The sequence below is a fragment of the Zophobas morio genome, unplaced genomic scaffold (assembly GCF_036711695.1).
Source record: "Zophobas morio isolate AGI-343-1 ecotype UQ-CSIRO unplaced genomic scaffold, CSIRO_AGI_Zmor_V1 ptg000023l, whole genome shotgun sequence".
Taxonomy (NCBI): Eukaryota; Metazoa; Arthropoda; class Insecta; order Coleoptera; family Tenebrionidae; genus Zophobas; species Zophobas morio.
Window position 1 is genome coordinate 5386523 of NW_026972128.1, and position 12853 is coordinate 5399375.

The following is a 12853-nucleotide window of genomic DNA, read 5'->3' on the forward strand; positions in this document are numbered from 1 at the left end:
AATACTCACTGTCCACAATTAAAACGCAATAAATCAATCTAAATGTCATTGCAGATTACACTAATCGGCCGTAAATTCTATCCAAAATACCACTTAAAATACAGAGATTACCAACACATATAAAAGGATAGTTATACTATATCCTAGTAGTCACCTCTAGATTTTCTTTTGAATTGAGTAGACCTACCACATGTAAGTGACAAAATTTAGAAGATGAAAACTCTAGTCTTCCTTTTTGGATTAAGTGCAGTTGCACTTGCTAACCGTAAGTTCTAACTTTTAACATTCCGAGATCTACAAATAAATCCTGATAAAATTTTAGCGCCGTCACATCTATGCCCACCGGTTGATGGTCCAGATTCCGTGTATTTGCCCCATGAAAATTGTCGTAAATTTTGGCAGTGCTCAAACGGTGTAGCCTACGAGTTTGATTGTGCCCCTGGTACAGTTTTCAATCCTAATATCAACGTATGCGTCCATCCCGTGGATTATATTTGCAATGACAATGGTAATCCACCAACTGAGGACCCAGGAACCAATGCGCCCGAAACTGAAGACCCTGTGACCGAAGACCCTGTAACTGACGGACCAGGAACTGATGATGATACTGAGGATCCTGTAACCGAAGATCCTGCCACTGATGGGCCAGGAACTGATGATGATACTGAAGGCCCTGTAACTGAAGATCCTGTAACTGATGGGCCAGGAACTGATGATGATACTGAAGGCCCTGTAACTGAAGATCCTGTAACTGATGGACCAGGAACTGATGATGATACCGAAGATCCTGTAACTGAAGATCCTGCAACTGATGGACCAGGAACTGAGGATGATACTGAGGACCCCGTGACTGAAGATCCTGCAACTGATGGGCCAGGGACTGATGATGATACTGAGGAGCCTGTTACAGAGGAACCTGTAACTGAAGAACCAGACACCGATGCACCAGACACTAACGAACCTGTTACGGAAGAACCAGATACCGAAGAACCAGTTACTGATGTGTCAGATCCAACCGAACAAACTCAAGAACCTACTGTTTCTGATACACCGACGCGTCCTAGCTGGCCTACTAGACCCAGTCGACCAAGTCGTCCAAGCAGACCAAGTAAGCCAAGCCGTCCAAGTAAACCCAGTCGTCCAACTAGACCAAGTAAACCAAGCAGACCAAGTTGGCCAAGTCGTCCTACTCGTCCAACCCAAGGACCTACAGACCCAGCTGTAACTGATGACCCTGTTACTGAAGAACCCACCGAAGAACCTACCGAAGAGCCCACGGAAGAACCCACCGAAGAACCTACCGAAGAGCCCACGGAAGAACCCACCGAAGAACCCACCGAAGAACCCACTGAAGAGCCCACGGAAGAACCCACTGAAGAGCCCACGGAAGAACCCACGGAAGAACCCACCGAAGAACCCACCGAAGAGCCCACGGAAGAGCCCACAGAAGAACCAACGGAAGAACCTGAGACTGAGGAGCCAGCGACGGACAAACCAACTCGTCCCAGTCGACCTACTGGTAAACCTAGTCGTCCAAGTAGACCTAGTCGTCCAACACGTCCAAGTAGACCTAGTCGTCCAACACGTCCAAGCAGACCAAGCAAACCCACTCGACCACCAACTAATGCTCCAACAGATGCTCCCACGGACACTCCAACAGAAGAACCAACTGAGGAGCCAACCGAAGAACCTACCGAAGAGCCAACCGAAGAACCTACCGAAGAGCCCACAGAAGAACCAAGTGAGGAACCTGAGACTGAAGAACCAGCGACTAATAAACCAACTCGCCCCAGTCGACCAACTGGTAGACCTACACGTCCAACACGTCCAGGCAAACCAAGTAAACCCACTAACGCTCCAACCGATGCTCCTACGGATGCTCCAACCGAAGAACCAACTGAAGAGCCAACCGAAGAACCCACCGAAGAACCTGAAACTGAAGAACCAGCGACTGATAAACCAACTCGCCCCAGTCGACCAACTGGTAGACCTACTCGTCCAACACGTCCAGGCAAACCAAGTAAACCCACTCGACCACCAACTAATGCTCCCACAGATGCACCAACTGAAGAAGTAACGGAAGAACAAACTGATGCTCCAACTGAGGAGCCAACTCAGCAACCATCGGAACAACCGGCGAGTTCTGGCAGACCATCGAAACCAACGAGACCGAGGCCATCGCGTACACCGAAACCCTCGAGACCGCCACATGGTAGATCAAGCGAGGAATCGAACGAATCCAACTCTTCAAGCTCATCAGAATCCAACTCTTCAAGCTCATCAGAATCCAACTCATCCGAAAATTAGATAGTCCTCTAATCTGTAATTCTAGGCGCACTGTAAATTAATTATTTTATTCTTTGTTAATAGTTTTAGTATTATAATAAACATGTTTTACTTATTTTTAAACTGAAACATTTATCACCATGAATAACCCAGTACTTATAAATTAAGAAAAGAAAATAAAATTTGACATATGCATAAAAATACGATTTTTCTTAACTGAATTATCCTTTTAATTAACGTAAAAAAATATACATACATAATCCAGTTCCCTTCTAGCCTAGGGTGTTGAAGAATCCATCCCCATTTTTATTTCTAGATGTGGATGAATTTAATTAATCTACACGAATTTAGTGAAACTATTTGGAAACTTTTCGATTAGAAAATTTTGAAGTTATGAGTAGATATTATTACTAATTTTCGTTTCCGTTAAATTTATGGCTACATTTGTTGATTTAATAGCTATAAAAATACACACGTGATCTGTTTTAATCTTAAATAAGAACAAGAAATTAACAAATTATTATTTATCTAATCTCGTTACGTAGGTTGCCTTTAGTCACATCGTAAATAAAAAAATACAATATTTTACTGCACCATTTTAACATGATACATTCTTTATAAAATTATTGTTCACATGTCATTATCAAAGAAGCAACCAACTTATACATATTACTTTTATTTAGTAACTATAATCTGAATAATAAAGAAGTCGTAAAATTTAAGTCGTTTCCGTTTAAAAACTTACCTAGCTTTATTATGTTTCCATAACGTAGATTATAATCATTGTAGTGGTAATAAAATTTTCTAAACTACTACTAATAATCAGATCTATATATTTTCACTAAAAACTGAGAATGTAATTTTCGGAAAAATATTTATGGAAAAAAAGATAATAAAAGACGTCAAATAATCTTAGTTTAATTCACTCACTCAAACAAACAATGTTTCCGCCAAATTTTCCGTTATCACCAAGTTTTGCAATGTCTTGCAATAACAGATTATCATTTCCAGAAAATCCTAACTACTTCTGTTAGATACAAAAAAAATGGCTTATATGTAAATAACCTGAATTATATTTCTTGGACATATTTATGTCTGGTGTCATAAATCTGTCGAAACCGTAGATTAAGTTAATCCACATAGCAATAAATGAGTAATTTGATAGGAGTTTTTATTTAAAACGTCCATTATTATAAAAGAACATTACTGACTGACTCAAAAACAATTTAGTCATTTTGGTGCCATCTTCTGTGATGTGTAGATTTACAATTCGTATTTGACACAAAACCAAAAGATGCTAAAACCAACGATACTTTTTTTATTGTGTATGGCCGGGAGCTTAACTAGCTGTAAGTTAATTTAATTTTTAAAATAAACAAAAAGTAGCGGAATTTTTTACAGCTCCGTCGGATTTATGTCCAAATGTTGATGGCCCCTACCCTGTATACTTGCCACACGAGGATTGTACCAAGTTTTACGAGTGTTCCAATGGTGTAGCGTACTTGTTTACATGTAGAGATGGTCTGCATTTTAATCCTGTGTTAGAAGTATGTGATTATCCATATGCTGCTGGTTGTGAAGACAAGAAACCGACATCTGCTCCTGAACCTCCTAATTCTTGCCCGGCAGTCGATGGTCCTTATCCGGTTTATTTACCGCATGAAGATTGTGGCAAATTTTATGAATGTTCGAATGGTGTTCCCTATTTGTTTGATTGTCCTGCTGGCCTGCACTGGAATGTTCAATTAGAAGTGTGTGATTGGCCGCAGAATGCTGGTTGTGAAGGTGGTAATAAACCGAGCACTGAGAAGCCAGCAACTGAAGCACCGGATACTGAAAAGCCTGCTACTGAAGAGCCTGACACTGAAGAACCTGCCACCGAAATACCGGACACTGAAGAACCTGATACGGAAGCACCCGATACTGAGAAGCCCGTTACAGATGACCCTGCCACTGAGGCACCGGATACTGAAGCACCAGACACTGAAGAACCTGAAACTGAAGTACCAGATACTGAAGAACCTGATACCGAAGCGCCAGACACTGAAGAACCCGACACTGATGCACCAGATACTGAAGAACCTGATACTGAAGCGCCAGATACTGAAGCACCGGATACTGAAGAACCTGACACCGAAGCGCCAGACACTGAAGAACCCGTGACAGAAGAACCCGCCACCGAAGCACCGGATACTGAAGAACCTGACACTGAAGCACCCGACACCGAGGAGCCTGTTACAGAGGAACCTGTAACTGAAGAACCAGACACCGATGCACCAGACACTAACGAACCTGTTACGGAAGAACCAGATACCGAAGAACCAGTTACTGATGTGTCAGATCCAACCGAACAAACTCAAGAACCTACTGTTTCTGATACACCGACGCGTCCTACCTGGCCTACTAGACCCAGTCGACCAAGTCGTCCAAGCAGACCAAGTAAGCCAAGCCGTCCAAGTAAACCCAGTCGTCCAACTAGACCAAGTAAACCAAGCAGACCAAGTTGGCCAAGTCGTCCTACTCGTCCAACACAAGGACCATCAGTTCCCACAGATCCAGTTGTAACTGATGAACCCGTAACTGATGAACCTGTTACTGATGCACCAGATACTGAAGGGCCTTCTACAGAAGAGCCCGAAACTGAAGCACCAGATACTGAAGAACCTGACACTGAGGCACCAGATACTGAAGAACCTGACACTGAGGCACCAGATACTGAAGAACCTGACACTGAAGCACCCGATACAGAGGAGCCTGTTACAGAGGAACCCGTGACTGAAGAACCAGACACCGATGCACCGGACACTAACGAACCTGTTACGGAAGAACCAAGTACCGAAGAACCAATTACTGATGTGTCAGATCCAACCGAACAAACTCAAGAACCTACTGTTTCTGATACTCCAACGCGTCCTAGCTGGCCTACTAGACCCAGTCGACCAAGTCGCCCAAGCAGACCAAGTAAGCCAAGCCGTCCAAGTAAACCCAGTCGTCCAACTAGACCAAGTAAACCAAGCAGACCAAGTTGGCCAAGTCGTCCTACTCGTCCAACACAAGGACCATCAATTCCCACAGATCCAGTTGTAACTGATGAACCTGTAACTGATGAACCTATTACTGATGCACCAGATACTGAAGAGCCTTCTACAGAAGAGCCCGAAACTGAAGCACCAGATACTGAAGAACCTGACACTGAAGCACCCGATACAGAGGAACCTGTTACAGAGGAACCCGTGACTGAAGAACCAGACACCGATGCACCGGACACTAACGAACCTGTTACCGAACAAACTCAAGAACCTACTGTTTCTGATACTCCGACGCGTCCTAGCTGGCCTACTAGACCCAGTCGACCAAGTCGCCCAAGCAGACCAAGTAAGCCAACCCGTCCAAGTAAACCCAGTCGTCCAACTAGACCAAGTAAACCAAGCAGACCAAGTTGGCCAAGTCGTCCTACCCGTCCAACACAAGGACCATCAATTCCCACAGATCCAGTTCTAACTGATGAACCTGTTACCGATGCACCAGCTACCGAGGAGCCTTCTACAGAAGAAACCGAAACCGAAGCACCTGATACTGAAGAGCCTGACACTGAGACACCAGATACTGAAGAACCTGACACTGAAGCACCCGTGACTGAAGAACCAGACACCGATGCACCAGATACTAACGAACCTGTTACGGAAGAACCAGATACCGAAGAACCAGTTACTGATGTGTCAGATCCAACCGAACAAACGCAAGAACCTACTGTTTCTGATACTCCGACGCGTCCTAGCTGGCCTACTAGACCCAGTCGACCAAGCCGCCCAAGCAAACCAAGTAAGCCAACTCGTCCAAGTAAACCCAGTCGTCCAACTAGACCAAGTAAACCAAGCAGACCAAGTTGGCCAAGTCGACCTACTCGTCCAACACAAGGACCATCAATTCCCACAGATCCAGTTGAAACTGAGGAACCTGTTACTGATGGTCCAGAAACTGAGGAACCAGAGACTGAAGAACCTGTCACTGAGGCACCAGAGACTGAAGAACCGGAAACCGATGCACCCGATACCGAAGAGCCAGCTACTGAAGAACCCGCTACTGACGTACCAGAAACTGAAGAAACTCAAGGCCCTACTAAACCAACACGTCCTAGTCGACCCACTAAGCCAAGTCGACCAAGCAGACCTACTCGCCCTGGTAAACCTAGTCGCCCTAGCAGACCAAGCAAACCTACTCGACCACCAACTAACGCTCCCACGGATGTGCCAACTGAAGAAGTAACGGAAGAACAAACTGACGCTCCAACCGAAGAACCCACCGAAAAGCCAACCGAAGAACCTACTGACGAACCAACCGAAGAACCTGAGACTGAGGAGCCAGCGACTGAAGAATCAAAGCCTACAGCTTCCAATAAACCAACTCGTCCGAGTCGACCCAGTCGTCCAAGTAGACCAACTCGCCCAGGTAAACCTAGTCGTCCAAGTAGACCAACTCGCCCAGGTAAACCTAGTCGTCCAAGTAGACCAAGCAAACCAACACAAACACCGCCGGGTCCCACTGATCCAGTTGTAACTGATGAACCAACGGATGCTCCGACGGATGCACCGACTGAAGAGGTGACAGAGGAACAAACTGAAGCTCCAACCCAAGAACCTGAAACTGAGGAGCCATCGACTGATGATCCAAATCCTACAGCTTCCAATAAACCAACTCGTCCGAGTCGACCCAGTCGCCCAAGTAGACCAACTCGCCCAGGTAAACCTAGTCGTCCAAGTAAACCAAGCAAACCAACAAAATCATCACAAAGACCGTCACCTACAAAACCATCTCGCCCATCTAGCTCAACTAAAGTACCAACAGCCGTAACAACTCAGCCACCTTCTGAAGACCAAACAGATGAACCAGTTAGTGACCCTTCGGAGGAAATAACCGATGTACCCATAGAGGAACCAACCGATGTACCCTCAGAGGAACAAACCGAAGCACCTACAGATGAACCAAGTGCTACTCCAACAGAAGAAACAACAGTTTTGGTAACAACTACTACTCCTGTGCCGATTGCTACGACCGTGAGACCGTCGGACGATGTGATAATAGCAGCAATTTGCACCAACAGACCAAACGATTGGTTCTTAGCAGCACATCCTTCTGACTGCGCGAAATACGTAGAATGCGAAAATGGAATGTTTGTTGTATCTCAGTGTCCCGACGGTATGCATTACAGTCCACTTATGTACGGTTGCATGGACCCTGAAATCGCGAAATGTACAATTCAATAACTGAGAAAGAATAAGAGTAAAATGTATTTTGGTATTTTTTGAAAAATTATTTATGTAATCGCACTAAATATGCGGTATATGTATTTTATTTAATATATTTAACGTGTTAAAAATTATTCAAGTTTATTATTTTTGTTACTAATAATCGTTATACAATATTCAGATCGCACTGTAAAAATTAGTAAGTAATGATATACTAGTATGATCCACTTTAAGTATCTAAACATTCTCTTAGCCGAGGCATGTTGTCAGCTTTAGTTTCCCATTGGGAAGGAAATTCCGCTGGACTTATCCAGAATTCAATAATTTGTGGAACAAAATGTTACTCTGGATTAAAGTTGGAGAGCCATCTTTACGCCCATGAAACTAATTTTGGAATAGATTAAAACGATTCTAAATAAAGCGCATACCAAAGTTAAGCATCTAATTTCTGATTGTTTGCATTTTAACAGTAGACGTTGAATGGTTAAAAAAGGTGATATCATATTTAGTGCTCTAATATCTTTGGAACTTTTGTATCATAGTCGTAGATTCTTTCCGTTTCCGTAGTTAGTAGTTCTCTTGAATTCTTATCTAGATGCATACTTGTGCAAAAGACACTAAAATAAAAATGTCATTATTAAACATTAAAAAAACTTGCTTGAATAAAGAATCAAACGAAATTGTGACAAATCTGCCTTTGTTGTTCTGTCGTTTTAAAAAGAACAAAATTACAGGACAAAGTTTTAAACTTATTAAGTTATTAATAATGACCTTATAGATACAATTTCTTCATCTAAAACTTTGTATACGGCTATACCTTCAAACATCCAATGACATCACTGTAAGCGTATTTTGAAAACACATTTTAATTCATTGCTATTACTTTATGAGAATGTTTTTGTTTTCAACATTAATTTAATCATACGTTTTTTATTATTAATAAGTGTTTCTGGAACCTTTGATCCCTGTAACTTCATTTTTTCTGGTTGCTTTCGTGTCAATGCTGCATATATTTTTTAGAGAGTACAATAAACCATTTATTATTATCAATAATTGGACGATTTGAATGAATAACTTCTTCAAAGGATTACGAGTAGAGCTTTCAGGTAATTTAAAGTTAAGTTTAAATCATATAGGTATGTTTAGCGCTTTTAGGAAATTAATCTCGTAAAGCAATAAATAAATTAATTTATTGCACTCATCGTTAGAAAACTATGAGACATTGGAGTTTCTGTTTAGAAATGTATAAATTAAATATTATAACGGTATTATACATTATAAGTTAGAAAAATGCTTTAGGTATTATAAGCGAGTAAGAATTTAGAATCACGAGTGCACTAGCGCGAGTGGTATGATCTCACGAGGTTATACTTATAGTAGCAGTTTTTACCTAAAACTAAGAAAAAGATTAATCCCAGTTGAATGTAGATGGATTACCTCACTTATTTATAATGTTAAATTTTTGTTTCGTAAAATAGCTGCATAAACTACTTCAAAATCTACTACTGTAAAATAAAATTTATTAATTATCTTGTTCAACATGTTCCCCTTCACTATGAATCTCGAAATATTTATCGCCAATAAATTCTTAAAAATGAGTCGTGTGAATTTTAATCCTTTGAAAGCAGATATCTGACGTGTTAGAATTCAGTATTTTTTATAGGTTTCATCAGATTAATGCGTAAGCGGAAATATATATCAACATGCAGCTTTATGATCGTAGACGCAGGTATTAAACATATCTATACCTGTCACAGTTATTTAAAATATTGTCTGCAAAAGATAACTCATGGATTTATTCTAAAGAAAAAAAGTAGGTATGTAGTATTTTTGATCTTTGCAGTGGGTGTTTTAAAGTTTGATTTTTTGGTTGCTTTAAGGTGGGCTGTATTATATTAGTATCATAATTGTACTTTAACGTTATGGGTCATCATAATACAGAAACTTGTTCACGATTTTTTAATTCTCTAATCTAATTCTGTTAAGGATAGCATTAAACATTATAAATTTATTTTTTTAATAATTTGTAATTATAATTAGCTGTTTAGAATTTGAAATTTTTGCCCAACTTTGTGAAAGAACACCAAACACTTTTCTAAAAAATCAATGATCTATTTTGTTTAGTTCTTCTATTCATTATTTGTAACATAATGTATTTAACTTTTTTTGTTTAAAAAAAATATGGTCACGATAAAAACAATATTTAGGTAACTTTTCAACAGTGTTTTACACTGCATTTTATGATGAATTTTCTGAAAATTGTCCTCCATCTCCATAAATTAGTGTTTTTTTTGCCGCAAAGTAGCAACTGCAGATATTAATAATACTTAATCGTAATGCAGTCCTCTGATACCTATCTTAAAATTGGATTATCGGTATTATCACACTCATAAACTTATCTATTCTGTCAAGATAAAGTCAAAGAGCGAGTCACTTAAGTATTATTTTATTGATTTATATGATAAAAATAATAACACTGTTGCAGGTGCTCCAAGTATAGCAACATTTGCTCCTTTTCAAACAAAAACCACTCCTGATTAATATAAAACTCAATGGACTAAAAAAATCCTTTTATGGGTCTTTAACTTATCGTGTTTTCTTCGTCATTAAACATATTAACCTTTATCGAGTTTAGCGACTTCTTGTTGCGTTCCGTACAGTATGACCCAAAAGGACTGATTTCTGTACAATTTACGATTTCTTTAACTGACTTTTAATTGGAAATCGTAATTTTTAACAACTCTCGCTATAAATTTTTAGTGATATTGATGACATTTCACCAAGAAATTCTAGAATTTTTTGCTATCAAATTTATGACGTCTTTAATGTTTCGCAAAGTAATTTAGAGCTATTATTTATGACCAGCGTTTGACATACCCAAATGTTTTAAGTTTGTTTGATTTTATACTTTTGCTTTATTTTACACGACCGGCACCGCTGTACATTTTATTGTCGATACTTATATTTTAAGTTAAGTTTTAATTATTATTTATTATAATTTAATAATGTGACGCATTCTGAAAAGCACTCTTGAGTTGCATCAAATTTAGTGCATTTTTTATGTTCAGGCAAAATTATGTTAAGATATCTTCTGTGAATGTCAAATTGTTTTAGCTAAAACTATACTATTACATGTACTTAAGTAGAATTTAAAGCAGTCAATAATAGCTAATAATTAGTGGTTTAAAGTGTCATAATTTGCAGTTTCCATGCAAATTTCGAACAATGGATACGATTTATTGAGAAAAAAGTGAATGACATATCTATACGTACGTCAGAGTTAAGCGTCATCTTTAAGTACTTTTATCAGCAAAATCATGCGATACAATTGTTATAACTTATGTCAAGTGAAGTTACGACTTAAATTTGATTTAAGTTCACTGCCATGTTTTAGCTAATGTTGTTACTCATTCCACATTTTTCATAGTTTTAATTTAAAAAATAAATAATTTGTCAGATTCACAAACATTTAAATTCTAGTGTCGACAAGTATTTTAAATTTTATCGCCGTTTGAATTATAAATAATCACTAAGTCTATTACGTATTTGAAATTTGGTATCGCACTGTATACAACAACTCTCTATACTCATATATCTTTAAATATATGTTGCGGTATTAATTTAAGCAAAACCTTCATCAGACTTTCGGAAGAATCTCATTATCGCCTGTCGCCTTATAAGTCATCAAATTCATGTATATTACCAACTGATTGAACCACAGAATATTTTGAATTTTGACTGCAACTACTCTTTTCGTGAAACTGAGTTTGAGTTTTTTGTGTCTGCATAATTTGAAGACACAGTGAAATTTTGGCGCCTTGCTTTTTGACAATATCCTTGCAGTTGTCAATCGTAAATGAATTTTTGAAAATCTTTGTTGTGATAAAAATCGCATTTATTTAAACAAACGCACTCCAACATAATTTAAATATTTTTTTTTGTGTTTTGCAATGGATATGAATTATATCTTCGAGTACTTTTCTGTAGGGTTGATCGACAGCTGTCATCAGAATAGATATCATATAGTAAATAAAATCTAGATGACCCAACCGGACGATGAACTCTCTGCCAATATATAATTGATATCAGTTTTTTTCATAACCATTTTAATGTTATCCCAACAATTATGTGTTTCTTTATTTGCTATAAATTTTAATATTCCAACAAATATTACTATAAAAAATATATAATGAATCCAATCGTTTGTCATTTCTTTAAAAAGATTCAGTGGAAATGTAGCTTTTACATTCGTTACTATTGTCAAAAGAGGATTGCAGCGAATATACCACGTGTAGGTAAATCAGCGAATACACCACCCGTGGTTCAGGTGAATATTTTAAGAAAAAAAGCATTTAAGTATTTCGAAAAAATCAAAACTGTTCCAAAGTTACTTATTATTAAATAAATAGAAATAACGATTAGAAAAACTAACGCTGTTCCAATTTTGTACTAAACTTTCTTCCGAAGTTTGAGTGTCACTGTTCTCCTAAAATCTAGTACTGTTGACTTTCGCATTCACACACCACGAATTGGTAGTGACAGAGATAGTTGTAGTCGTTTCTCATTTAATTAATAATAATAATTGTCTTATGATGAATGATGAATACTATCAAGCGTAATGCTCATTCGTGATATCATTACAAAAATATTCGACATAACTTTAACTATTACATAATTTATGTCACATTTTTATTCAAATAAATTTTCAATTGCTAAATATATTTAAATGAAAGTAGTTTTTTTTTTGTTTTATATCTACCCGTTTCTTACAGGATTATTTTTAAAAGAAAATTCTTCCAAAATGATATTCTTATGATAGTGAAATAAATTGTAACAAAACAAACTAGATGTTTGGAAACAGACGAAGATGGGTTACTACAAAGAAAGGTTTTACAGAAATTTTTGCAAGTGGAAATAATCGAAAAATTTCTCAAAAATCCTGGAGTTTTTAAGCTATTAAAAAATTGAAAACGACTGAAACCTTAATTAAGAACTTCAGAAGAAAATACATATAAATTAAAAAAGAACGATGGAAAATTGATCCTAATTTATTTAAGTAGAATTTTTGTCATTCCTGAAGCACAATCATTTTAACAAGTCCAACTTCCTACATTAAATTATAAACTTCGTTTCTAAAAATTTTATTTATTTTTTATTATTGTTTTAAAGTGCAAGAAAAGGACCATATTATATTCTATGTTTCAGTGAAATTCTCTAAATTGAACTTGCATACACATACACAATGTAACTCACTTTCAAACTTTTAAAATGTGGCTACATAATAAAATTGTAAATAAAAGGCATGGCACATTATAAATTTC

The 12853-nt window shown here is 38.0% G+C and overlaps 1 protein-coding gene across 1 annotated transcript; it reads left to right on the forward strand.

The window, feature by feature from the left end:
• The first annotated feature begins 142 nt into the window (after positions 1-142).
• LOC135134005 (mucin-2-like) lies at positions 143-7666 on the forward strand. The gene is made up of 4 exons (XM_064062572.1): positions 143-265; positions 323-2304; positions 3548-3635; positions 3688-7666. Exons 1-4 carry the CDS (start codon positions 214-216, stop codon positions 7548-7550), a joined length of 5985 nt encoding a protein of 1994 aa, XP_063918642.1. The 5' UTR covers positions 143-213; the 3' UTR covers positions 7551-7666.
• Positions 7667-12853: the final 5187 nt, after the last annotated feature.